We start from the raw sequence: 26,164 nt of genomic DNA on the forward strand, positions 1-26,164 counted from the left end.
TGATAAAACATTCGTAATAATTACATGTTAGGTCACTGAAAAAATCTTCAGATTCAAATTTGCTAATCATAACTCAATAAAACTAAAAACTATAAAAGTATCAACAAAAACCTACAACTTCTTAGAAAGTAAAAATCACTTTTCTAGATAGTGGAATAAAAGATGAGCAATTCTGTATCCTGTTCAGAACATAGTGAGCAGGTGGAATATATATAATAGCTTAGGGTGAGCTCATAATAGTAAAGTAACCTTAAATCTATTTAAGATAAAAAGATGACATGAACTATGCTTTAAAACCACTAAGATATTAAATCCAGGAGGTTTAAATTAATAAGCTAAAAACTAAATTAAAAACCAAAATGAACCCCTACCTATTAAATTGCAAAACATGACCTTAAATTGAAAAAAAATTATTGATTAGGTACGGTTTGGTTTGGTTTGTCTCTTTTTCCAGGATGGAGATCTTTTCAGCGTTATTTTCTTTCTGGTTTAATATCAAGATAGTTATACTTTATTTCAAGAGAACTTTTTGTTATTCTTTCCTTTTGTATATTTAGTCAATGCTGTATATTTTGCATTTGAGAGGCTTGGTAATATAAAGTTGAAAAGAAATATAAACTCAAGAGTTATAAGTTTTTAAGGTTGTCATTATATATGTCTGTTTTATATCAATATTCATTTTTTTATCCTTTTCATCTATTTCTAATTTGTATTGATTTTCCATATTTTAGAATTCCCTGTAATACCTTATAAACAAATGGGCTATAAATACATATATAAAATTTAAAAACAGATAGCAATATCATAGCTCAATAAAATTTGAAAGCATAAAAAGGAAATAAGTCAGCATATTGACTTTTAATCACAATTATATTAATTTTACTTTTCACTTTGACTCAAATGAAGGAAGAAGGGCAGGATTATTAACAAGCAGTATTTTAAATCTACCATATTTATTTTATCAAATAATTTTTCCTTTGTTTTCAAAATCAGGAAGGAGACCGGTTAAGTGATGAAGATCTGTACAAATTCCTTGCTGATATGAGAAGGCCATCTTCTGTTTTACGGAGGCTGAGACCTATTACAGGTATTTAAAATTTTTAACTAGAAATAATTATAACTGTTATCATCACAAATGTATTGTATTGTTTGTAATATGTATTCCTTTTTCATTTACTTGGCCCATATGTCTGTCTATGCTCAATGCTTGTCATTACTCTTCATCTCATTCTACCCTCATGTGGTCTGACAGTTTGAAGGCAGGAACCTTTGATAATTTAAGAACTGAAATGAAAGCGATGAATAATATCATGGCTTAAAATTATTTTCTTGAGGAAAAAATGCATGAAATGATAAAATTTTATTTTATTTATTTTTAAAACTTTATTGATTATGGTATCACATAATTGTGAAATGGTAAAATTTTAGAAACTGATTCATATTATGATCAGAGCAAATCATTCCAGAGTACAACTATCTTTTAAGCCTACCAAGTTTAAATTAAACATTTAATCTTTGAAATGGTAGATTGTTCCTGTGCTAGATTTCTATTTGTTTGTTTTTTTGTTTTGTTTTGTTTTGTTTTCTGCTTCTTCCTTCCCATTCATTAATTCATTCATTCAGTATTTTACATGTATTTTTGTCTGTCTCAGGAATTTAAACCTTTGAGACTTGCTAAAGTGACATGATTTAGAGGACTGAGACAATAATAATTTTGGTTTCTTCCCAGTCTTCTTTCAAAAATATTATCTAGATTCATTCAAAAAAATTTTTAACATGAAGTTTTTACTTATTATGTTTACATTATTTTTACAATATATTTTTATATGCAGCTCAGCTGAAGATAGACATTTCTCCAGCACCTGAGAATCCTCATTATTGCCTAACCCCGGAGCTGCTTCAGGTGAAGCTTTACCCTGACAGTAGAGTTAGACCTACCAGAGAAATTTTGGAGTTTCCTGCTAGGGATGTTTATGTTCCAAACACTACTTACAGGTAATACATTTTAATTTGGGAGAATTTTGAAATAAGATACTATACTAATAGTAATATAGAACTAGAATGAAACTCTCCAAAACGCCTTTTTAGCTTTGTTACTTGTTCCATTTCTTACCACATAATTGTATTAATAGCTGTAATGTATGAAGCTTTTACTGTGTGCCAGATAAAATCTTAATTTTCTTACATACATTATCTTACTTAATTCTCATAACTTGAGGTATGTATTATCTTCATTTTAGAAGTGAATAAACAGATGGAGAGGTTAGTTTACTTGAGTGTGGTGGTCCTAGCACTTGAATCATGGGCTATTTGTTTAAAACATTTGAATTCCTAGTTCTGATTTTTTCTCAAATGTTCAGCAGAATCTAGTATTACACATGAACCAAGTTTAATTCCTACACTATGTTCTAACAATAACAGTATTTGGTAAATATATATTATTTAGAGCACATGTGTCAAACACAAGGCCCTCGGGCCAAATCCGTCCCGCCAGGCCTTGCAATGTGGCCCGCACCGCGCTGTCATCACTGCACTCCGCTGCGTTTCCATCACAATGACAGTTTATGACTGTTCAGTAAACCATTCGGCCCGCGATTTAGGCTGGATTTTAGATTTTGGCCCCTTCTCTGATTGAGTTTGACACCCCTAATTTAGAGACTACCTGATATGAGGTTATTGGGTAACACTACTATTTTGGCTGAACACTACATACTAGTAACTCCATGGGTACCATTTACATATACTTTTAATAAATGATGCTCCCCACATTTTATGTATGCTGAGACCATGACTTGATAAGTATGTTGGGATATTCAACAGAGCACCTCAGACATAAGATTCTAATGCATACTTCCCCGTCTTAGCATATTTCACCACCATTTACCCAGTTCCTGGGGCCAAAATTTTGGGGATCAAAATGACTTTCCTTCTTTTCTTACTCCTCCATTTACTCCTGGAACAAGTTTTATAGACTTTAATTTTTAAATTGTATCCCAAATCTAGTATTTCTATGTTCTCCACTCTTAAAACTCAAAGTCTAAGTCACCATGTAGGTCAGCATTGTCAAATAACAGTATAATACTAACCACGTTTGTAATTTAAAATTCTATAGTTGTTACATTAAAAAAATAAAAAGAAACAAGTGAAATTAATTTTAATGATATGTTGTTTAACCCAATATACCTAACATATCATTTTGACATGTACTAAATATAAAAATTATTGAAATATTTTACTTATTTTCTCTACTACTAAAGTCTTCAAAATCTGAGGTGTATTTTACTTTTACTGGTAAAGCACTTCTCATTTCAGATGCTAAAGAGCCACGTGAGACTAGAGGCTATTGTATTTGGATAGCTGCTAATCTTGAATTTTGTTATACCTTTCTAATTTGATTATATTTCTACTCCTGCCTCAGTCAACTCTCAACATTGCAGCCAGAGAGGTTTTTAAAAATTAAAAATCAGATCATTCATTCCTCTTTCTAGAGCTCTCTAGTTGTTTCCATTATAAGCAAAAAAAGAATGATTTTTTTTTTATAATTGTCTATAAGACTCTACATATCTGTTTCTGTCTTTCTTTAACTTCATGCCCATCTAATCTCTGCTTTGCTTATTTCATTTGAGCCTCAATGGCCTTTTTATTCATCCTGTACAAACAAAATTCAGGTCTACATAAGACATTCTATTTGTTTTCTTTGCCTGTCGTTTTCCCCCAGATTTCTATATGGCTTGGTTCCTTTCTCAAACATGTGTGTCTTAAAGGTCACTTCTTAGAGAGGCTTATTCTCATCACCCTACCTAAAATGATCCACTGCTTCCCTCCTCTAGTTCTTTACCCTTATTGTATTTATCATTATCTGACATAATATATAGTCATGGGATCACTTTTGTCTTTCTCATTAGAATGTAATTACTGTAAATGCTAGGGACTTGTTTTTGTTTATTGCTTTATCTTCAGCATCTACATGAGTGTGCTAGCACATCAAAAGCACATAATAAATATTTATTCAATGAATTAAGAAACTGAAAACTAGACACTGGTCTAAGGGTGGGATTTAAAGTGTACAGATATGAATTTATAAAAGTAGTTTTTATGTTTGAGATGGAATCCTTGATTTTATATTTTTAAAAAGGTCATTAAAACCTTATTTTATAAAGGTTATTGTGGGAGCTAGTTAAGCCTATCTTCATGACCTTGAACTGCACATTTCACACTGATTGAGTAATTTTGACCTAGTCTATTTTCCATGAGAACACTTTGGACTTTGTTTAAAAGGCCAATTATTGTGTCCCTTTTCAATTTAGAAAGCTGTTGTGTTGGATGGTCACTTGGTGATTGTTAGTGATGGGAAAAATCAAGGAAATTTGATTCTTCTTTAACAGAAGGTGAAATATGTAGCCATACATATTTGGGATAGGTTTCATAAAGGAGGCAAGTGGGAGGTACTGAATAAATACTGGTTAATGAGTACAGTTTTGGTTAATGAGTGATTTTCATGAGTCATACTATTAGGAAGGAACGATACAGGCATGAAAACATGCTGACTCTAGGATGAAAAAGAGTGGGTAAATAGATTGTACTGAAATAGGTAATCCTGAAAAAAAAGAAATGAGTATACTTGCGCTCAGTAAAAATCACACTGGTTCAGAGTAAACTTTTGGTGTAGAAATTTTGCAATACAGTAGTCTCCCTGTATTTGCAGGTTCCAAGATCTCAAAGGATGCCTAAAATCCCTGGGAATGACAAACTCTATATAGTAAAAATCCCCATTTACTGTTATGGATAGATTCTTTGACTTTAAGTGAAATGACATGTAGCAAAACCAACTTTACCATAGCCTAACAGATATAAACAAGAGTTAAGTTTCTGTAGCATCTCATCAGCATTAGAATGAAATGATGTTGAATAAAATTATGTTATTTGAGGACCTGCTATATTGTACTATGTTTTTTCCTATACATACATACCTATTATAAAGTTTAATTTATAAATTAGGTACAGTAACAGATTAACAACAACTAATAATAAAATAGAATAATTATGTCAATATACTGTATTAAAAGTTATGTAAATGTGGTATCTCTGTTTCAAAATATCTTACTGTACTGTACTTACTCTTTTGTGATGTTGTGAGATGATACAAATACCTACATGATGAGACGAAGTGAGGTGAATGATGTAGGCATTGTGATGTAGTGTTAGGCTTCCAATGACCTTCTGACAGTGCATCAGGAGGTCATCGAGCCATGATGATGTCATGTCTTCTACCAACAAATTTAATGCCTTCCATCTTTTTAAAAAATACATATTTTTTTATTTTTTTACAGAGAGGAAGGGAGAGGGGTAGAGAATTAGAAACATCAGAAACATCAGTCAGCTGCCTCCTGCACACCCCCTACTGGGGTTGTGCCCACAACCAAGGTACATGTCCTTGACTGGAATCGAACCTGTGACCCTTCAGTCCACAGGCCGATGCTCTATTCACTGAGCCAAGCTCTATCCACTGAGCCAAACCCGTTAGGGCATAATGCCTTTCATCTTATCTAAGCACTTATACACTGGGCTATCACTTTGGCATTTTGAGATGTGACAGCAAAACTTACCACAAGCTTCTTTTTTCTTCTTCACCATTTCACGGATAGAAGATTTGTTCTTACTGTAGATTTAGAAGCCTCAGAATATGATGTTTTTTCTTTCTTTAGTAAGTCTAGAATTTTTATCTTTCACTTAAAGGAAGCACTTTAAGATTTCTCGTTGGCTTATCCTAATTGCCTGCATCACTATTCTTGTCCTTTAGAGACCATTTTAATCAAAATAAGGTTTACTTGGACACAAGCCCTGTAATTTACTACAGTTGATCTGATCACCTAGGCAGCTATTAAGTGACTATTGTGTATGTAGCATCTCCAGCTTGGAGATGTTGGTCAAAGGGATATTCATCGTATCTTGGACAGGATGAAGTTGGACGATGCGAGATTTCATCATGCTGCTCAGGAGAATGCACAGTTTAAAACTTGTAAATTAAAAAGAACACCTTGTGAATTGTTTATTTCTGAAATTTTCCATCTAATATTTTTGGACCATGGTAGAGCATCGATAATTGAAAACATGGAAACAAGACTGCAGATAAAAGAGGGAATTAAAGTAATTCACTAAAATCAAGTAGATGGACTATCTTTGCTCTTGGAGTTTTTATTTCTCTCGAAATTTATATTACTATGTTTGTCAGATTTACTTTTCTGTTTTATCTTCATTTCTTAAGTGTCATTTGAAGGCACAAATAGTAATGCTGCATCCAAGGCTGCAGAGGTAGGAGCCTCCATTTACTAGTTATTTGTGGGAAAATGACATTATCTATAACTTGAAGTATAAATAGAACCTAGCAAGTAGAAAGGTCTGGAGGCATTCTAGGCAAGTGGAAAGTCATTAGGAAATTATATAGGGAATGCTTAAAAGTAGGTAATTTTTATTAGAGCTGAGGGTTTATGTTGGGCAAGAAATGCTTAAAGAGGTAATTAGGGTTCAGATTATAAAAATCCTTGAGTACCTGGAAGAGATTTGGATTTCATTCTAAGGCTTATGCTCTTTTAGTTGGGGTACATGTTCATGTGAGGGCATAGCTAGATGGGACATGCAAGTCCATAGGATAAACATCTTCCAAGAAATTCACTTCTTAGAAGATTTGGGGAGGAAATAACTATTTTTATATAAAGATAGATTGGTGGAGTAGAAAACACAATTTGCATGTAATTTTAAGATAAGATCATAAAATTTAAGATAAAGTCCTGTTACGATTCTAAAGTAAATCTTTGCTTATATTAAGCCATTTTATCCTATAACTGCAGAATCTATAAGGATATGTTTTCATTATATTTTCTTTGTTGTTATACTCTTTTAGTAGACAGTTTGAACGACACAAGTTGAAGCAGTATATAGCCATTACAAATTTGTTTTACAAAGATTGAGGGGCGAAAGACATAAAATTAGGAGCCCAGGCAGGGGATTATTTAGATAATTTTAAGACTCAGGTTAAAGGCAGTCCTTGGTAGAAATGGGAAGAAAGCATATCAGGTTGAGAGATTGCAAAAGAAGATTATGCCAGATTTATCAGATTAAGAGACTTTTCAAAAGAAGATTGTCATGGATTTAGTGGTTTATGATGGAGAGGTTGTTTACAAAGTTCAGTGAAAAGCCAGAGATGTTTCTTGGGTTTTAAACTTCTGTGACTGAGAAGCATAGTAGTGCCAATAAGATATAATGAAGTAAGGAGGAGAGTGGGATAGGGTAAGAAGGGAGGAAGGACCTGCAGAGGCAGTAAGGCCTTGATGAATTTGTTATTTGATATGTTGAATTTGAGGAGACTATAGGATATTGAAAGGAGAAATGGCAGGTAGGGGAATTGGAGAGAGAACTGGAAATAATATGCAAATTCTGGAACTTTATTCATGGAAAATAAAAGAGTCTATGAGAGTAGATTGAGTTTCTGGAAAGTCAGAGTAGAAGAAATGATTAAAGATTGGACATTAGCCCACAATACTAAATACTAGCAGGGCATAGGGCTATAAAGATAGATTCAGGTTAGGGATATTTCTCTGAGAGTGTAATAATATTATGGAAACAAAATGAAGGTCAAATTTGAAAAAAATGTTGTTATTAATAAGTAGTTGGGAGATCAAAGATTATGTGGATTGGGTAAAGGCCTTTAGATTTGACAATTGTGACTTAGTGATGAAATTACAACAGTTTTGGCAAAGTAGTGAGGATAGAAGACTCAATTTTGTGAATAATAAAGGAGAAAATTACTTCTTTTTCTGTACCAGAATGATCTCTCAAGTTGAGCTTTATATTTAAAGCAGAACAAAACTAATAGTACTCCCAAAAGGAACAAAATGAAACATATTGTCTGAGAATTGTTTAAAGTTGAAAAACAAATAGCCCTAGCCTCAGTGGATAGAGGGTCACCTGACCTGTGTACCTAAAGGGTCCTGGTTTCCATTCTGGTCAAGGACACATACCTTTGTTGCAGGCACCTCCCTGGCCTATCCATGGGGCCCTGGTACGGGATCCTTCTAGAGCAACCAATTGATATGTTTCTCTAATATTGATGTTTCTCTTTGTCTTTCCCTCTCTTCTACTGTCCTTAAAAATCAATGGAAAAATATCCTCGGGTGAGGATTAACAACAACAACAAAAAGAAAAAACATAGAGAAAGTAATTGGTATGTTGAATAATGCATTATTTTGCATTTGAAAGCTTTCAATTTTTTCTTTAAAAAAAAGCTATTTTGGTGTTCTGGCTCTAAAAGGTCAATTAAAATATATATATATATATATATATTATTGATTTTTTACAGAGAGGAAGAAAGAGGGATAGAGAGTTAGAAACATCCATGAGAGAGAATCATCGATCAGCTGCCTCTTGCATACCCCCTACTAGGGATGTGCTCGCAACCAAGGTACATGCCCTTGACTGGAATCGAACCTGGGACCTTTCAGTCTATTGAATGTAGAGACATACATATACACGACTCAGGCTATTTGAACATTCAGTAACTTGAATGATTTTGAAAACCTATACATAGGTATTAGACTCACACCGTGTCCAGGGAGAATACATTATTTAAGTTGATGTCAAAAATACATTAATTCTTTAAAAAATATTTTATTGATGTTTAGAGATACAAGAAGTTGGAGAGGGAGAAGGAAAGGGAGAAAGAGAGATACATTGATTGGTTGTCTCCTGCACACCCCCTACCTGGATCAAGCCTGCAAACCAGGCATGTGCCCTGATCTGGAATTTAACTTGGAACCTCTCAGTTCATGGGATGATGTCTAACCAACTGAGCAACACTGGCCAGGGCACAAATACATTCATTCTTATTGTATTGCTAGAAGCCTGGCGCATGAAATTTGTGCACTGAGGCGGAGATGGGGGTCCCTTAGTCCAGCCTGCACCCTCTAGAAGTCTGGGACCCCTCGCTTCATACTGCTCACTGCTCCTTAATACTAGGCTCACTGCTCCTTAGTGATGCCGTGGAAGCAGGAGAGGCTCCCACCACCACTGCTGTGCTCACCAGTCATGAGCCCTGCTTCTGGCTGAGCAGCACACCCCCTGTGGGAGTGCACTGACCATCAGGGGGGCAGCTCCTGTGTTGAGCATCTACTCCCTGGTGGTCAATGTGCATCATAGCAAGCAGTCATTCTGGTTGTCCTGCCTTAACGGTCGCTTAGGCTTTTATTATATGGACTAGAGGCCCAGTGCATGAAATTCATGCATGGGTGGGGTCCCTAGGCCTGGCCGGCGATCAGGGTCTATCGGGGCCTTCTTGCCCAGTTCCTATCAGGGCCGGGCTGGCTGGAGCCTGCTGCCAGCTAGGGAAAGGGACAGGGGAGGGATGATGGGAGGTTTGCCAGCCAGGGGGTGGAACCGGGAAGGTTGGCTGGTTGTGGGAGCACACTGTCCATCAGGGGGCAGCTCCTGGGCTGAATATTTTCCCCCTGGTGGTCAGTGCATGTCATAGTGACTGGTTGACCGGTTGTTCTGGTCATTCGGTTATAGCAGTCACTTAGACTTTAATATATATAGATTATATGATACCTTAAAATGTTTTGTTTTCACAGTATTAAGTATTAAAATATGTAAAATGTTATACATTAGCCTGGCTGGTGTGGTTCAGTGGTTAAGTGTTGACCTATGATCCAGGAGGTCACCGTTCAATTCTTGGTCAGGGCATATGCACCAGTTGCAGGCTTGATCCTCGGTATGGAGCATACAGAAGGCAGCCAATAAATGATTCTCTCTCTCTCATCATTGATGTTTTTATCTCTCTGTCCCTCTCTCTTCCTCTCTGAAATCAACTTAAAATTTAATATATATATATAAAATGTATACATTATATATAAGTTAGATAATGCATGTTAAGGTACAGTGGTACCTAATATTAATGTCAATATGACTTAGTAATCATAATCTACTGAATTTAAGACAGTGTACCTATTTCAATACGGTATTTCATCCCACTTCATAAATAAAGCATACCAAACATTTAAATATTCCAAATTCTTTTGTAGTAAAACGAAACATCATTCTTAAAATTCATATTATAGATTTTTTACATGTACTATGAACTGAGTGGATTTTAGTATTACAGTATTTAAGAACTATACAATTATCAGTTCTTTATACTTATTCAAGTTTAGAATTTTAAGAAAATTAGTCTTTTTTTAACTGGGGAGGTTGTAAAAGTAGCTCACATGATGACTTTTAAAATAAGTCTCTTTGTAAGCTTTTATTTTTATAAGTTATTTAAAAATTCACCCATTAGTTAAAATTGATTTCCATATCACAAAATAAATGAATAAATGATATAAGGATTTGATTAGTGGTATTCTTTTAGGTGATGTGATAGTATGTTTAATCTTAAATGCACAGTGGCTTTAAAATAATCTTTTTTCTAAAGCTTTATATTTAATACCATATTATTAAACCACAGTAACTTGGGATGATTTTATTGTTTAATTTATTGACTTTTTAATTTGCCTTTGTTCAGTTAGAGCTTTATAAATCTTTTGGATGGATCAACATTTTGGTTGATTTGATGGAATATAACCTTCCATTTTGAGACTTCCAATATATTCCTCTTCTCCTCTCTGGCTTAGGTTTTGCTCTTGGCTTGTTATATTTACCATTTAGGTTGTTTTCGTCACATACATCATTCCACCACCAGCCTCCTAAAGAAGATAGATATGCAATTTAATGAATAGTAACTCATGTAGTTATTGTTACTATATTTCCACGTGAAGTATATTTTTATTTCTTATAAATATTGCAGTCTTGTATGCATGTATCTTTATTTTAAACTAGAGTCCCGGTGCATGACATTGGGCCCTTGGTGGGGGTGTCCCTCAGCCCATCCTGCACCTTTAGCAGTCTGAGAGCCATCGGGGGAGTGGGCCTACGCCGGCAGTGGCCCACTGCTCTGCGGAGGCAGGAGAGGCTCCCACCACTGCTGCTGCACTTACTAGCGGCTGTGCTGGCCAGCCATCAGCCAGCCCTGATGGTTAGTGCATATCATAGCATTTGGTCGATTTGCATATTACCCTTTTATTTTATAGGATAATCGCTACAAGACTCATATACTCCACCCAAAATAAAATATCTGAGCAAGGTTAAGGGTAAAAAACACATAAGTTAACACTTAATATAATACTTGTATTATGATGTTATATGTGTTAATAATACATATGTTAACACATATTAAGATATGTTTTACCTGTAGAAAAGTGATTACTTGGGATTCAGTTTTTAAGAGTTGTCATTGTAGATACTTTGGGAAATAGTGTCAACATAGAAAAACAAAGTATTGATATTAGGAAAAAAATACCTGAATAACTTTCTGGACAATTGAAGTGTCCTATTGCTCTGTGATCCCAAGTAGAAAACACCAGATCTTTGTTTTCCAGGAGTACACTGGGTACATTGCTGGTAATCTCAACTAGGTGTAGTTTATAGTTGGTTTCATGATTTCCCAAGTGAAAAGAATATTCAATATAATACTTGATGTCTTTCCAATCTTCTAGTTCAATTCGTAAAATGTAATTAGATTGCTTTACTATGGAGTATATCTTCTCTAGACCCAACCAAAATTCTCCTGAAAAGAAAAGTTGTAAAAATCTGTGGATTGTTAACTGCAGATTAGATACTGACTTTTTTTTTTTTTTGAGAAAGTTTTTTTTACTAACGTAAGTAAATGAGTTGTTTTAGTCTCAAATTCTTTAGTTATTTAGAGTCTCTTAAAATATTTCTTTTTGAAACAATTTTATTGAAGATAGTTACATGTACAAAAATGTTAAAAATATTAATAGGTTTGCCTAAGTCTGATTATTTTTTCTCAAATAGATATTTTTAACTATAGTTCATGAGTTAAACATATTGGGCTATTATAGACATTTTTAGCTCTGATCATTGATAAAATATTATCTGTACTGGCTTTACTATCAGCTATTTATTAATACCCATATATTATACTATGAAGAGATTTGTTAAGTATTTCCAGAGACTTGGATGGTAACAGTCATTTTTGTCAAATATAATCTTGGCCTTTGACAATTGCTTGGCATATATGTCATTTTTTGTAGAAAAAGAAGAAAATAAAAATGTAAAAAAACATTTAAAATTAGTATAATTTTAGTAACTTCTCTATAATTGAAAAATTATTTTTATTTGACATTAAAACATAACAATACAAATAGATCTTTTTAAATTATTACAACCCTTTTTATTAAAGTATTTAAGGAAAATGTGAAAATTTTCTGTTGATACTGAATTACTAAGAGAGTTCATTTTAAGAATTGCAAGTACAAATAGCTTACTTTCTTTTTTTAAAATTTCAAACATAATTTAATGGGAAGAGTGACAAAGACAAGCTAAACATTAAGATTACTGTCAGCAGTGTTCAATCAATATTTCTTATGACTAGGAACCAGGAAGCAATGAAAAGTTGGCCTTTTTTTTTAACACCAAAAATATAAATAACAACTACCACCAAAGGATGGAAAATGGCTTACTTGGGAAATAGAAATTTGGTACCAAAACTGATTTTCTATATGCTTCCAGTGAGTTAATATAAGGAAACCTAATTTAAAGACATGAACAGAGCCATATATCAGGCACTTAAATCATGTATAGTCTTTGGGATGCATTATAAGTGGTTTTCTTCTTTCCAAAATATAATAAATGAGTACTTTGAACTTAACTGTCAGTCTTTTATTTTGGGGTTCATTCACTCTTAGAAGAAGATTTGAAGCTATAAAACATTACTGAAAATACCTTTTAGTTAGGGATTTAACTTGGAGTTTGAATACAAAAAATTTTTTTTAATGCTCCAATAGTATTTAGTGTTTAAAATTTTTATAAAAGATGAAATTTTCCATTTTATAAATGTATACTTGTACATCATTCACGGATTCTATAACAAGTTTTTTTGTAATTAAACCTCTTTATCTTATTAATCTTTATCTTGTTTAATAATTTTATTCTGTGATCAAGGTATAATACTTTGTATGGAGTTAACTAATTTATTTTAAACACAAATCTTATACTATACATTTATAATATTTAAATAATTGACATCTAAGATGCTAATAAGAAAGAGTGACTAGTGATAAGGATGGCTTTCTTCATCATTCATAGCATTTACCATGTATCAAAACATATAGCATTTAATTAGAATTTTAAAAAAATAATTATAATTATTAGAAGCCATCAAATAAATTATAAGTATCCTTAAGAGCAGACATCTAGTTTTGAGTAGGATGATTCAAATAAATACATAAGTGTAATTACTAACAAATGTGTAACTGTTAAGTCATATAAAAGTTGAGATGTTCTCATTCACTGTTACATTCCTAATGTCCCATCTATAATAAATAAATATTTTTAACAAGTAAATGAATGAATATAAAGTCACCTTACCATCAAGCTGCCCAAAGCCATATTTGTAGTTTTCCCAAGTTTCATTGAAGTTTTGTGATCCATCTATTCTGTGTTGAATTAATGTCCACGAACTACCTGAGTACAGTGGACAACAGTGCATTTTTAGTAGATTGATGCTAATAGATGTAACAAAAGACTGTTAGTTGGTTTGGTTTTAATTGGTGGCTGTGTAAGATAATTATTAATGCTGTTACAGTAATAACATTTTATTATTTATTATGGTCCCAAGACATTAAGAAAAGGATAACTAATGAGTTTGTCTTAATAAACTTATTAACAATAGTAATTCCAGATTATTTTATGGAAAATATTTAATATATGCATAAGTAAATATATTTAAAAACAAATATAAGTACTAGATCTATATAACTATTACTCATGTTATATACTATATTTCATTTGATATATATTCAGAATAAAAATGACAGGATCAGTATTACTAATAGGTAGTAAGTAACCTGAACTAACTACTGTCCATTGTCTTTGTAGGCCAGTTTTACCTGATTTAACCTCACAGTAGACATTAAAAACTTGAGAGCCGCTGGGTCTAATGGAATAGATGCCACTTGTATGTTCACCTTTGTTATAAATGGTGGTACAATCAGCAGGAATGTCTAGAATCAACAAAATGTTACTTCATAAGATATAGTAATAAGAACAATATTTTTATAGCTTGAGATCTTGACATTTTATGGAATTACAGTGAATGTAGCCTTGAGCTTTCTTCAGTAATGTATTACTGAAATTAATGTATTATTGAAGAAGTACTTTATGCTAAAGCTTTTTTATTAGATAGCATATTATGCAAAGAATACCAAAATAATTATTACCATGAGATTATTCTTTTACATGACTACAATACCACTATTACATCTAAGAAAATGAATAATAATTCCATATTATTTAATATCAAGTCTATATTCATATATCCCTGATTATCTTAAGGATGTATTTTATAGGGTTAAAAAAACAAAAACACCAGGATCCAATTTAGGTTGACATTGTATTGGGTAGCTTTGTCTCTTTACTCTCTTTTAGACTGGAACAGACCCTGAGAATAGAGATTTTGGTGATGGGAGGAGAATTTGATAATAGCTTTAGGAAGGAAACCAAATTATCTTACCATCATGTTCTACATTTTTTGTTTCATTTAAGTGACGAGAGGGAGTAGTTCTGGGTGCTCTTGGTTTCGAAGAAAGAGAATTTTCTGTGGATTCTTGAATACCAGTTCTTCTTAACTGATAAAAGAATATAAATGTACTTTTTAAAATGATACTGAATATACAGTTAGGGGAATCTGAGTGAGGATATTAAAAGAACAACGTGTATGTATTTTTTAAAAATATATTTTATTGATTTTTTTTTTACAGAGAAGAAGGGAGAGGGATAGAGAGTTAGAAATATCAATCAGCTGCCTCCTACACATCCCTTTTTGAGGATGTGCCCGCAACCACATGCCCCTGACAGGGATCGAACCTGGGACCCTTCAGTCCACAGGCCGATGCTCTATCTACTGAGCCAAACCTGTTAGGGCTATGTATTTTTTAATTCATAATTGTTATTGCTTTTGGCTTTTGAAAAATATTTTTTATTTTAGAGAGAAGGAAAGGGTGAAGAGATATAAACAATCCATGATGAGAGTCATTAAATTGGTAGCCTCCTGCACCCTGCCCCACTACTGGGGGTGGAGCCTGCAACCCGGGCATGTGCCCTGACCAGGAATTGAACCATGACCTTCTGGTTCATAGGTTGAGATTCAATCTCTGAGCCACACTGACCAGGCTTTGCTTTTGATTTTTAAGATGGATAATCGATGCTTCCAGATTATACACATATGTTCTAAAAATATTTAATCAGGCACATTATTTAATGAGTTAAAAAGTAGAGAAAAAGCAAGGCAAAGAGACATCAAGACTTTGCATAAATATTTTAATATGTTCTATTTATTTGAATAGAATATATGTTGTAATCACTAGCAAGGCAGATTTTAAATTTATTAATTCTCAGTTGCAGATTTTATTGTTTCTCAAACCTGCTTTAAAGACATAGCATATAATTTGGAAAAGGCTGCTTCCTGATAGTTTTTGACATGTAAACATATCTGTAAAGGTAACAAATTGGCAGGCTTATTTATTTACTTTCAATATTTCATTGTCCTGTGAGTATAGCAATAACAGCTCATTTAACGTATGCTAGGTTTGCAATTTATAGGCTGAAAACTTTTCAAATTGATTTATATCTTTTGTTACTAGTATTAGCTTTTTTTACGTCAGCAGGTTCATTTAGTCATAATAAAAGATACAGGAAAATAATTTAGAAAAATAACAAAATAAGAATGAAATTATGGAATTCAAAACTACTTATCAAAAAAACTTTTGGACAAATAAAAATTATGATTCATAAATTAGCAAAAATAACCTACTAAAATTAATGTCACATAATTACTGAAACATAATGAAATGTTCATTTACGGGAAATTGGTAATAATATTTGTTCTATAATTCTTGGCAACTATTTTTTAACCCATTTCTCCAAGTCTGTTATTTTTGAACCTTCTTGAATGACTGTTTAATAGTATTATTAATTAATATTTCTAACTATCCTATATAATAAAAGCCTAATATGCTAAGTATCTGATAATTCGACCAGTCGCTATGATGTACACTGACCACCAGGGAACAGACACTTCTACTGGTAGGTTAGCTTGCTGCTGGGGTCTGGCCAATCGGGACTGGATGAGATGGGCTGGGCATGCCCTGGAGCCTTCCCACAGTCCCTCCCCAGCCTATCATGCATGGGTGGGGAACCTGGGCCTGGCTTGCACCTTCTTGCAATCTAGGACCCCTCAGGGAATGTCAGAGAGCCGATTTTGGCCCGATCCTCACAGGCCAGGCTGAGGGACACCCCTGGTGAAAGAATTTGGGCCTCTAGTGGTATTATATATATTGAAACTAGAGGCCTGGTGCATGAAATTCATGCATGGGATGTGTGTCCCTCAGCCCAGCTTGCTCCCTCTCCAATCTGGGACCCCTTGAGGGATGTCCGACTGCCTGTTTAGGCCCGATCCTAGTAGGGCAATTGGACATCACTCTCACAATTCATAACTGCTTCCCAGCTGCTTATCTGCCTGCCAGTCTGATCATCTCCTAACCACTCCCCTGTGAGCCTGATTGATGCCTAACTGCTCCCCTGCCAGCCTGATTGCCCCTAACTGCCCTCCCCTGAAGGCCTGGTTGCCCCTAACTGCCCTCCCCTGAAGGCCTGATTGCCCCCAACTGCCCTCCCCTGCAGGCCTGTTTGCCCCCAACTTCTCTGTTGGCTTGGTCACTCCTAACTGCCCTCCCCTGCAAGCTTGATCGCTCCCAACTGCTTTCCCTTGCTGGCCTGGTCCCCCAATCTGCCCTCTCCATCTTGTGGCAGCCATCTTGTGTCCACATGGAGGCAGGATCTTTGATCACATGGGGGAAGCCATCTTGTGTGTTGGAGTGATGGTCAATTTGCATATTAGTATTTTATTAGATTGGATTCTTAGATTCTGATAGCTTTCTTATAAATAGTTATTTTTCTTACTTAGCCAGTTGTTTATATTGTAGATTATTTTATTGTTGGGAATTAAACTTAATTATCAGGTACACAGTTTCTAATAAGTTTTTATTGACATTTTTTGTGTTGAGTATGTCATTATCTTTATTAATTCATCATATATTTATTAAGTGTCAGACAGTGTGCTATCTTCTGAGGCAACAGCAATTTAAAAAATGGAAGAAAATTCCTGTATTCATGGAGCTTACATACTAGTACAGTGACAGGCAAAATAAGTAACTAAAATATATATTATGTTAAATAGAGGTAGGTACTAAGAAGAAAAAAAAAAAGAGTAATTAAGGAGGTAGCAGGTTACAAGGATGGGAGTAAGGGATTCTAATTTTTAAGTGACCTGAGAAGACTTCATTAAGAATCCTGTATTTGGAAAAAACCTAAAGAAAATGAGAGTGGCCATGCAGAACCAGGGAGGAGAGCACTCCAGGTAGGGAACAGCAAGGCAGAGGCCCTGAGATGGCAGCATGTTAGAAGTTTCTCAGTAACAGTGAAGAGATTGGTATGACTAGAGTAGAAGAGATGAAGTCAGTGACACAGTAAAGGCTTATCTGGGGACTCCCAGGCCTGTGGACACTTTGTAGGATTTCGAACAGAGACATGATCTCATTTAAATTTTAATAATCGCTTTGGCTGTTATATTGAGAACATACTTTACATGAATCAATCCTTTTTTTTCTCATAACAATCCTAAAGATAGTTTTTTATTATTATCTCCATAATAATAGGAAAGTGAGAGAGAAGTGTTAAGTAATTTATTGAAGTTTCACATAAAAATTTTAGACTCAAGATTTAAACCCTGGTAATTTTATTAGCTTCAGAGCCTGCAAGCATAACAAGTATGCTGATACAATCCTTTTACTTACTCTTCAGCTATAATTATTTAAAATAATTTTAGGGTTCAATGTTTTCATAAACCTAAAATTTATGTAAAAGATTATATATACCATTAAAATATTGACTTACCTGATTTTCTATTTCTAATATTTGAGTATGCTGTTGGTTTAATTGTCTATATTGCTCTTCCACAGTCTGGAGAAGGTCTTTGATGCTGTTATCTTGCTGTTCTACAAAAGTCTGAACATAGGTTATAAGTTGGTTAGAAGTTTCTTTTTTCATTTTAGTTAAGTTGCTGTTTTTTAATTTCTTATAACATTATCACAGTATAACTTTTAAAGCTAGATATAAGCTAGTAAATTAGAAAAATGAATATAGGTAATTATTTTACTCTTTGTATGCTTCTTTCAAATAGTACATATTTTTTAACCTGTTTTATTTTAAATGTACCATTTCTAAAATCTGGTTTCTTGAACTTTAAACTACTTCAATAAAGTATAAAAATAAACCCAAATCCTGTATTTTAGTAAAAATAAATCTTTACCATATACTGTATTACTTTTATTTATTTTAAACATGGAAGAATAGTTTCAAGTTATATTTCTTTAACATTTTCTTGCTCCAGTAATGTACAATACTGTGTTCTATATTTTATTATTTAAATGTAAAGTTAAAATTTTAGTTTGAAATATAGTATAGTTGTTTTCAAATATAACATATAATGTTAGGGAAACAAAAACTAACAAAATTGTAATGGAAAATGTTATTTCCTGGAGGCGTTTTTTTTTCTTGAGAGAAAAAAAAATTCAGTTGTGCAACAGAATATTTAAAGTATCTTAAATATTTTTTTTAAAGTTCCACATTTAAACATAATCAAGAACATTTTTTGGTTTCTATTGTACTTACTTTAAGTGAAGTTACCTCTGGGTGTTCCTGAATTTCAGTTTGATTTTTAATTAAATTGGTTAATTGTTCTTCCAGATATCTCACTTTTTGTTGAAGTAGAATTTTTTCTTCTAGGACATTTTCAAGTTTTGAGTTGAGCTCAAGTGACATATTCTTTACTTCTTCATTTTTGACTTGTAGTTTAGATGTAGTTGTTCGAAGTTTCTTTTCTTCTTCTTTTATTTCATTAGTTTGCAGTGATAGATCGTAGAAAGACTGATCAAATATGTTGAGTTTTTCAAATATGTCATTAATTTGGCCCTTTGTCTTATGGACAAAGTCTTTAAGACCATGCCCTAGTTGAAGAAGGCCATTGGCTAAAATTTTTACATCATCTAACATAGCAAATCTTGATTTTGGCTGTGGAGGTATAGAATCAAATGGTGAATATAAATCTTGGTCAATTGTGGAAGAGATAACTAGAGGAATAATAAAAAGAAAGAGCTTAATCGTGTACATTTTATCTTAATTATTCAATTTCAAGCAATTTGGGACAAGTTTTCTCTTGTAAGCAGACCTAGATTTCTGAACTCTATATATACCACTGTTTGCCACATGAGCCATAACGTTGGCAGGTGAATATAGTTAATCATTAAACAGTGTAAACTTGTACGAATGTAACCTTCCACAATGAGTCAGATCAATGCTAAATGAAATCAAAGAAATGAGCAAATAACTTAATTGATCATCCTAAATTGTTAACTCTATTTAATTTTGCTATAAGTTGCATTTTCATTGTTATGTGATCTACCAGTTTTTATTTTTATTTTATTATTTTTTAATATTTTTATTAATTTCAGAGAGGAGAGAAGAGGGAGAGAGAAAGTTAGATACCTCAATGATGAGAGAGAATCATTGATTGGCTGCCTCCTGCACGCTTCCCACTGTGGATCGAGCTTTCAATCTGGGCATGTGCCCTTGACCGGAATAAAAAATGGGACCCTTTAGTCTGCAGGTTGACGCTCTATCCTTTGAACCAAACTGGCTAGGGCATGATCTACCTGTTTTTAAAAGCTAATTTTAATTTGTCATGATATTTAGAGATTTAAAGTAAGCACCAGACTCTTTTGCCTGGTAAATTCATCATTAATGAATTATGAATTTCCCAAATTATATTTTAGTTTTTATGAAAACAGTGACCTGTTACAAAAATAAATGCCTTCTCTGTGAAGCCTTCCTCCACTTTTTTGGGTGATCTTTATGATTCTTAATATTGTACTCACACGCTGTATAAGCTAACAAATGATTATATATTTCTTATTATAATAATTTGTGTGTATACATATTTGCCTGTCTTAACCATATGTATTTGTATATTATCACAAAATCCCATACATTAAACAGCATTTCATCCCTTTTTCCCCTTATATTTTGTCCCTTATGTTCTAGCTTGTTTTCTGTGTACCCCCTGAAAGACCAATAGATTGTGGTCTTCTAAGGTCAAAGCAGAATTAAATAATTCCAGTGTCTGACATGATTTGGTCATTATAATTTTTTTCTGAAGTTTGTGAGCTTGGTAACAATTTTGATAATATAAATCTAACAAAACCGAAACAATTAGTACTATGTACAAAGATTAATGTTCCACTGTGCTTCTTCTAACTTAGGGTTAAAAGGAAAAATACTTAATACTTTGGTTAAATTACAAGTGATTATCCTTCTTAAGCCTTCATATTAAGAACTTTTGGAGAAAGTAATAATTCTTTAAAAATTCCTTATCTTGACAAATTAATATAGTAAAATTGTTAAGAGTGTGGGTTCTGGAATCAGACTGGTCTGGGTCCAAAAGCCAGCTCTTGCTGTCTGGCCTTAGACAAATTATTTAACCTTTTCATACCTCAGTCTCCTCAACTGTACATTAGAGTAGTTCCATATACTACATAATTATAGAATTATGAGAATTAAAAGAAATAATATGTGTAAAGCACTTAGGACAGTGTCTGGCAAATAGGAAGCACTCAAAATATTAGTCATTATATCCCAGTTTTTAACCTGTGTGTTTCTGTAAAATCAGTCCTACCCAAAAGAAATTTTGCATGAAGGCCTTTGTTTGCAAAGAGAACAAAGCTTTAATATAATGAATTTTAGTTTAAATTGTAAATTGTCAAGTTAACACTTTACAAAATGAATCATTTGTAAATTTCTACTCTTAAGAAATGTCTCTCTTTCTGGTATAAAATAGAGAACCTCTTTTTTTGAAATTTAGAAATAAGGGCTTTTGGGTACAGAATAATTATAGTAGAGGTATATGCTCTAGTGGTTGAGTATTATGTAGAGAGACTGGCTGAATTGGAATGCTCTGCTGTCCTGCAGCTGTGTGACTCTTGGTCAGATTATTTGGGTTTTCTGTATCTCTGTTTTCTTGTCTGTCAAGTGAAGTTAATATCTACTTCATTGAATTGTATGAAGATTAAAAATTGATGTTTTTAAAGCACTTAGAACAATACCTGGTGCTTAGTAAACATTACACAGTGTATTAGGGTTTTGTTGTATGTTTGTTTGTTTTTTGGTAGTTAGAAACAATCAACACATTTATGTACATACTGTATTATTCTATTGTTGAATATGATCTAATCTCATGTTAAGAAATAAGTTGGGAAATTTTGCCAGAGTCTAGATTTTTGGAGTTTTGTTCTCTTGGGCTTTAGTAGCACATGGAATTATATTGTCTTTTGTTTAGCCTGTGTATACTTTTTCTAAGTAACCAATACAGAATCATGTAAATATTTTTGTTAAGAGAATGAAGAATGCAACTAAACAAAATACACAAATACTTCCAGTAATGAAGAAGAAAAACAAAACAAAAATTCCTTATACTTTATATTCATCTTAACCTTTACCAGTGGTACAATTATGAAATTATAAAAGCATATGTTGAAGTATTGAATAAATTAGAATTTTCTCTCTCTTATTTTAAAAGGGAAAAGTTAGTGTTGTCATTATTGGTCATGAAGGGCATATTTCGAAATTTTTCTTAACTAAGCTGGTCTACTTTTCTGGCTTAAAACTATTGATTGACCCTGATATTTTATCTACTTTCTAGTTGAGGGGAAATGGAGATGGGCCAACTTCTTATCTGTATTGTATTATAAGCTGTTATTAGCAAGATCTATCTGTTTTTAATTTACTAATATATCCCTTACAGCATGTTAGTACAAAGCCTTACTTTTTTGAAGAAATAATAAATATGTGCTGAATTAATAAGAGAATTATAAAGTCATAACATGAGAATTTTTCCATTCTTTTTAGAGAAAGGAATTTAAAAAGTAGCCCCATGCCGAAACTGGTTTGGCTCACTGGAAAGAGCGTTGGCCTGTGGACTGAAGGGTCCCAGGTTCGATTCCAGGGCATGTTGCAGGCACATCCCCAGTGCAGGGTGTGCAGTAGGCAGCTGATGGATGTTTCTCTCTCATCGATGTTTCTAACTCTCTGTGCCTCTTCTTTCTCTCTGTAAAAAATCAATAAATATATATATTTTTGAAAGGTTGCCCCATCCAGTGCATGAAAGCATCAGCATTAATACCAAAGAGAGGTTGTGTGAAGGAATTTTCTTCCATTTGGGTTATTGTACTAGAATATTAACCTTTGCATAATTTATACATTTCCTCCCTTTGTATCACTAACAGGTACATTAGAATCAATGTCACAAATTCTTGGTTTTTAGAATGTATTGTTTTGGGGTAGAAATATTTGGATTTTTTGAAATAGTAGTTTGACATATTATTGAGTATAATTAAATAATTTGCCTAATTACAAGTGTAAGAGTGTCAACGTGGGAAATGTGATGAAAGTAGTAATTTTATAAATGGCTTTTTATTTACCTTTCAGTGTCTCCTGCCTGAGTACACATTATTAAAGGCAGAATATAAACTTTGTTTGAACTCGTGCCTATATAAATAGAACCCTGATCAAATATAACCAGTAATGTTATAAAAATTAAAAATTTTATGCCAAAGAAAATAAGAGGAACTAAGCAAAATCAGGCCCCAATTTAAGGATTTCTAGTTTCTAATAACTAATATACAAAATTTTTAGCAACATAGAAATTTAGTACATTTAGAAGCCTTGTTTGAATTCCAAGCAAAACAAAGACTCTTATCCTCCCTCAGGTTGTGTAATCTTTTGGAGATACAACTTCCGAATAAAATACGAGGCATTATGGATCTTTTGAATATAGTATCCTGTTAAATTTTCCCCTTTTAAATGTGATAATTTGGTTTTTAATTAATGTATTTGGTAGAAAGAATCTGAAAATAACTGAGAAAAACGTGTATAAGTAGAAATGTTTATATTAACTTAAAGAATAATGCCAGATTTATTCATTAGCTCCCATTTCCTTTCTTTGTTCGCATTGTCTAGTGCAAATATAGTGAATTATACATGTAGAAAAGAAAAAGAAAGTAGTAAAATTAATTTAAGTCCCCCAAATAGATACTGAGTCTGGTGTATATTTTATCTTTTAGGATATCTCAGAACAGGCACACAACAAGTGCTTGATAGTCTCCTAGATCCATGGTCAGCAAACTGCGGCTCACGAGCCACATTGCAGCTCTTTGGCCCCTTGAGTGTGGCTCTTCCACAAAATACCACGGCCTGAGCGAGTCTGTTTTAAAGAAGTGGCGTTAAAAGAAGTTTAAGTTTAAAAAATGTGGCTCTCTGCCGAAGCCAGTTTGGCTCAGTGGTAGAGCGTCGGTCTGCGGACTGAAAGGTCCCAGGTTCGATTCCGGGCAAGGGCATGTAAGTTGGTTGTGGGCACATCTCCGGTAGGGGGTGTGCAAGAGGCAACTGGTCGATGTTTCTCTCTCATCGACGTTTCTGGCTCTCTATCTCTCTCCCTTCCTCCTCTCTGTAAAAAATCAATAAAATATATTTTTTTAAAAAAATGTGGCTCTCAAAAAAAAATTTCAGTCATTGTACTGTTGATATTTGGCTCTGTTGACTAATGAGTTTGCCGACCACTGGCCTAGACTATTTTATTGGATAGTGCTGGTCTAGAAGATGAGTGACTTTTCCAGGAATAATTTTATTTATCTTACTTGCTTTCACTATTAAGAAATGTTAAATGCTTTATGTTGAAAATACTGTGGAAACTCAGATATTTCAAAAACCTGTAAAAAGTCAAAATTCCTGCCCTGGATGGTTTGGCTTAGTGGATAGAGCATCAGCCCTTCAACTGAGGGGTCCCAGGTTTGATTGTGGTCAAGGGCGCCATACCGGCCTTGTCAGGGCCTTGTCAGGGTGCATGCAGGAGGCAGCCATTCCATGTTTCTCTCCCTCTCTCTCTTCTTCTCTCCATTCTCTCTAAAAATCAATGGAAAAATACCCTCCAGTGAGGATTAACAACAAAAAAAGTACAAAATCCTGAATTCTATTAACATTTTGGTGTATGGGATGACACTCCAACCAACTGAGCAACCTGCCAGGGCACTTTTGACTATTTTGAGCACAACTGACTCTTCTTCATTTCTTTAGTGATTTTCAGATTGCATGCTTATTGTCACACACACCCATATTCCCACCATGGAAACTACTTTATTGCTTCTTCTAATTATAAAGATCATATATTCTCACTGTAAAAATTTTTCAAATAAAATTATTTAAAAAAAAATTAGACCCATCACTTTTAACCACTATTTCAGAAATACCCTTTTTTACTCATTTCTGTAAATCCCACTCCAAATTTCTACAAGTAGTGTAATGCCGCTATATCCTGCTCTGGAACCTGCATTTTTTCATCCAACGTGGTGGATATCTCCTTCTACATGAATAAATACTACTGTACATTGTCATGCTGTATTAATTTATCCAGGGCTGATGAGCATTATATCCTATACAATAAAAGGCTAATATGCAGATTGTCCTCTTGTCTCCTTGACTGGGAGTTTGACTGGAGGTCAGCCAAGGATGGGGCTGGCCTGACCCCACCCATGCATGAATTTGTGCACTGAGCCTCTAGTTTCTTTACAATTATTTGTAACTATGTCCTGTTATAAGAAATGTTATAGTGAATTTCTTTGAACACACTCATTGTACACATGTGTAGTTTTCTCCTTAGACTACAGGTGGGTTTGTTGGATCAAAGGGTGTATTCACTTAAAATTTTTATATTACCTTAGCACCTTCCAGAAAATTTAGACCTGTTTTTGTTGCCCTAACAGTCCATTAGCAGGGTTTTGTTATTATTGAAGTTTTATCAGCTGTTATCATTAGTCTTCAGATAAAGTATCTCTAATTTTTTTTTTTTTTAGCTCTTTCTTTTGGCGAATTATTTCTCCTTTGTGTTTATAGCAGGAACTGTTAAAATTGTGTAAGATACAAGATCATAAACTGGACATGAAATCAAATGCAGAATAATGTGTGATTATCTCATAGTAACTACCTATTGCTGCTCATTATACTTACCATAATTGTCATATATGTTTTTAACAATAATATTGAATATTATACCTCTTAAATCTTTGATCACATTTATATGAAAGCCGCATTTAAAAACGTCATCCTATTTATATTTGCGTGGAGAACTTAAGAGAATATTGGAACTGTCTTTTAATTTCTTAATGTTTCAGCTCATACTCCTTTATTTCCCAAAAGCCTCTTGTAGGTGAAAGAACATGTGTTTAGAAGTCTGAACTGTATTCTGATTTCATCTCTGCCACATACTTGGTTGTATATGAAAATTCCTTAACTTTCTGGGGCCGTAATTTGTCTGCAAAATTGGGATACATTTATTTGAATGATTACTCTAAGGATCAAATAAAACATTGTACGTGAAAATACTTAGCATAGTGGCTAATAAATATTAATAATTCTATCTTTTTATGACATATTTGATATTGTTTTTAGATATGTATTCATTTTTCTGTATACTATTGCCTTCACAGAAATCTTCTCTACGTATACCCTCAAAGCCTCAATTTTGCCAATCGTCAAGGTTCTGCCAGAAATATAACAGTGAAAGTGCAGTTTATGTATGGGGAGGATCCAAGCAATGCCATGCCGGTAATAAATGTTCTTTACTTTTCCTATTCTTCATACGTAGCTCAAATAGTATTACTTGGTTGGCAGGTCTAACCTGGAAATTAATGTAAACCAAATTTCAAACTGCATTACTTACTGTACAGGTAATCATAAATTTCTTTGCAGTCTTAATTTTTGTGGATTTGGTATATGCAAGGCACTCCCAGAGATACAAAGATGAATACGACTTGTAATCTGGAGGATATCAGCCAAATACATAAAATTCTAAAATAATGACTTTCAAAAGAGAGTCAGATCATATTTACTCTGG

General features: G+C 33.5%; 2 protein-coding genes across 18 annotated transcripts in view; one reads left to right on the top strand and one right to left on the bottom strand.

Annotated features, from left to right (window-relative positions):
* DOCK7 (dedicator of cytokinesis 7) overlaps positions 1-26,164 on the top strand; it is a 163,560-nt gene that overhangs the window by 46,068 nt on the left and 91,328 nt on the right. For all 17 annotated transcript variants that reach the window (XM_036448254.2, XM_036448238.2, XM_036448240.2 and 14 more), the window contains 3 exons: positions 994-1,087; positions 1,833-1,995; positions 25,758-25,875. In XM_036448254.2, coding sequence (XP_036304147.1) covers positions 994-1,087; positions 1,833-1,995; positions 25,758-25,875 — 375 coding nt within the window. The remainder of the gene's footprint in view (positions 1-993; positions 1,088-1,832; positions 1,996-25,757; positions 25,876-26,164) is intronic.
* Positions 10,506-19,380, bottom strand: ANGPTL3 (angiopoietin like 3). Its single transcript, XM_036448263.2, has 7 exons — positions 18,838-19,380; positions 18,061-18,171; positions 14,621-14,735; positions 13,998-14,111; positions 13,477-13,572; positions 11,387-11,653; positions 10,506-10,733 (listed from the first exon to the last, which is right to left on the bottom strand). Exons 1-7 carry the CDS (start codon positions 19,333-19,335, stop codon positions 10,561-10,563), a joined length of 1,374 nt encoding a protein of 457 aa, XP_036304156.1. The 5' UTR covers positions 19,336-19,380; the 3' UTR covers positions 10,506-10,560.

The sequence above is a fragment of the Pipistrellus kuhlii genome, unplaced genomic scaffold, assembly GCF_014108245.1.
Source record: "Pipistrellus kuhlii isolate mPipKuh1 unplaced genomic scaffold, mPipKuh1.p scaffold_m20_p_2, whole genome shotgun sequence".
Classification (NCBI taxonomy): domain Eukaryota; kingdom Metazoa; phylum Chordata; class Mammalia; order Chiroptera; family Vespertilionidae; genus Pipistrellus; species Pipistrellus kuhlii.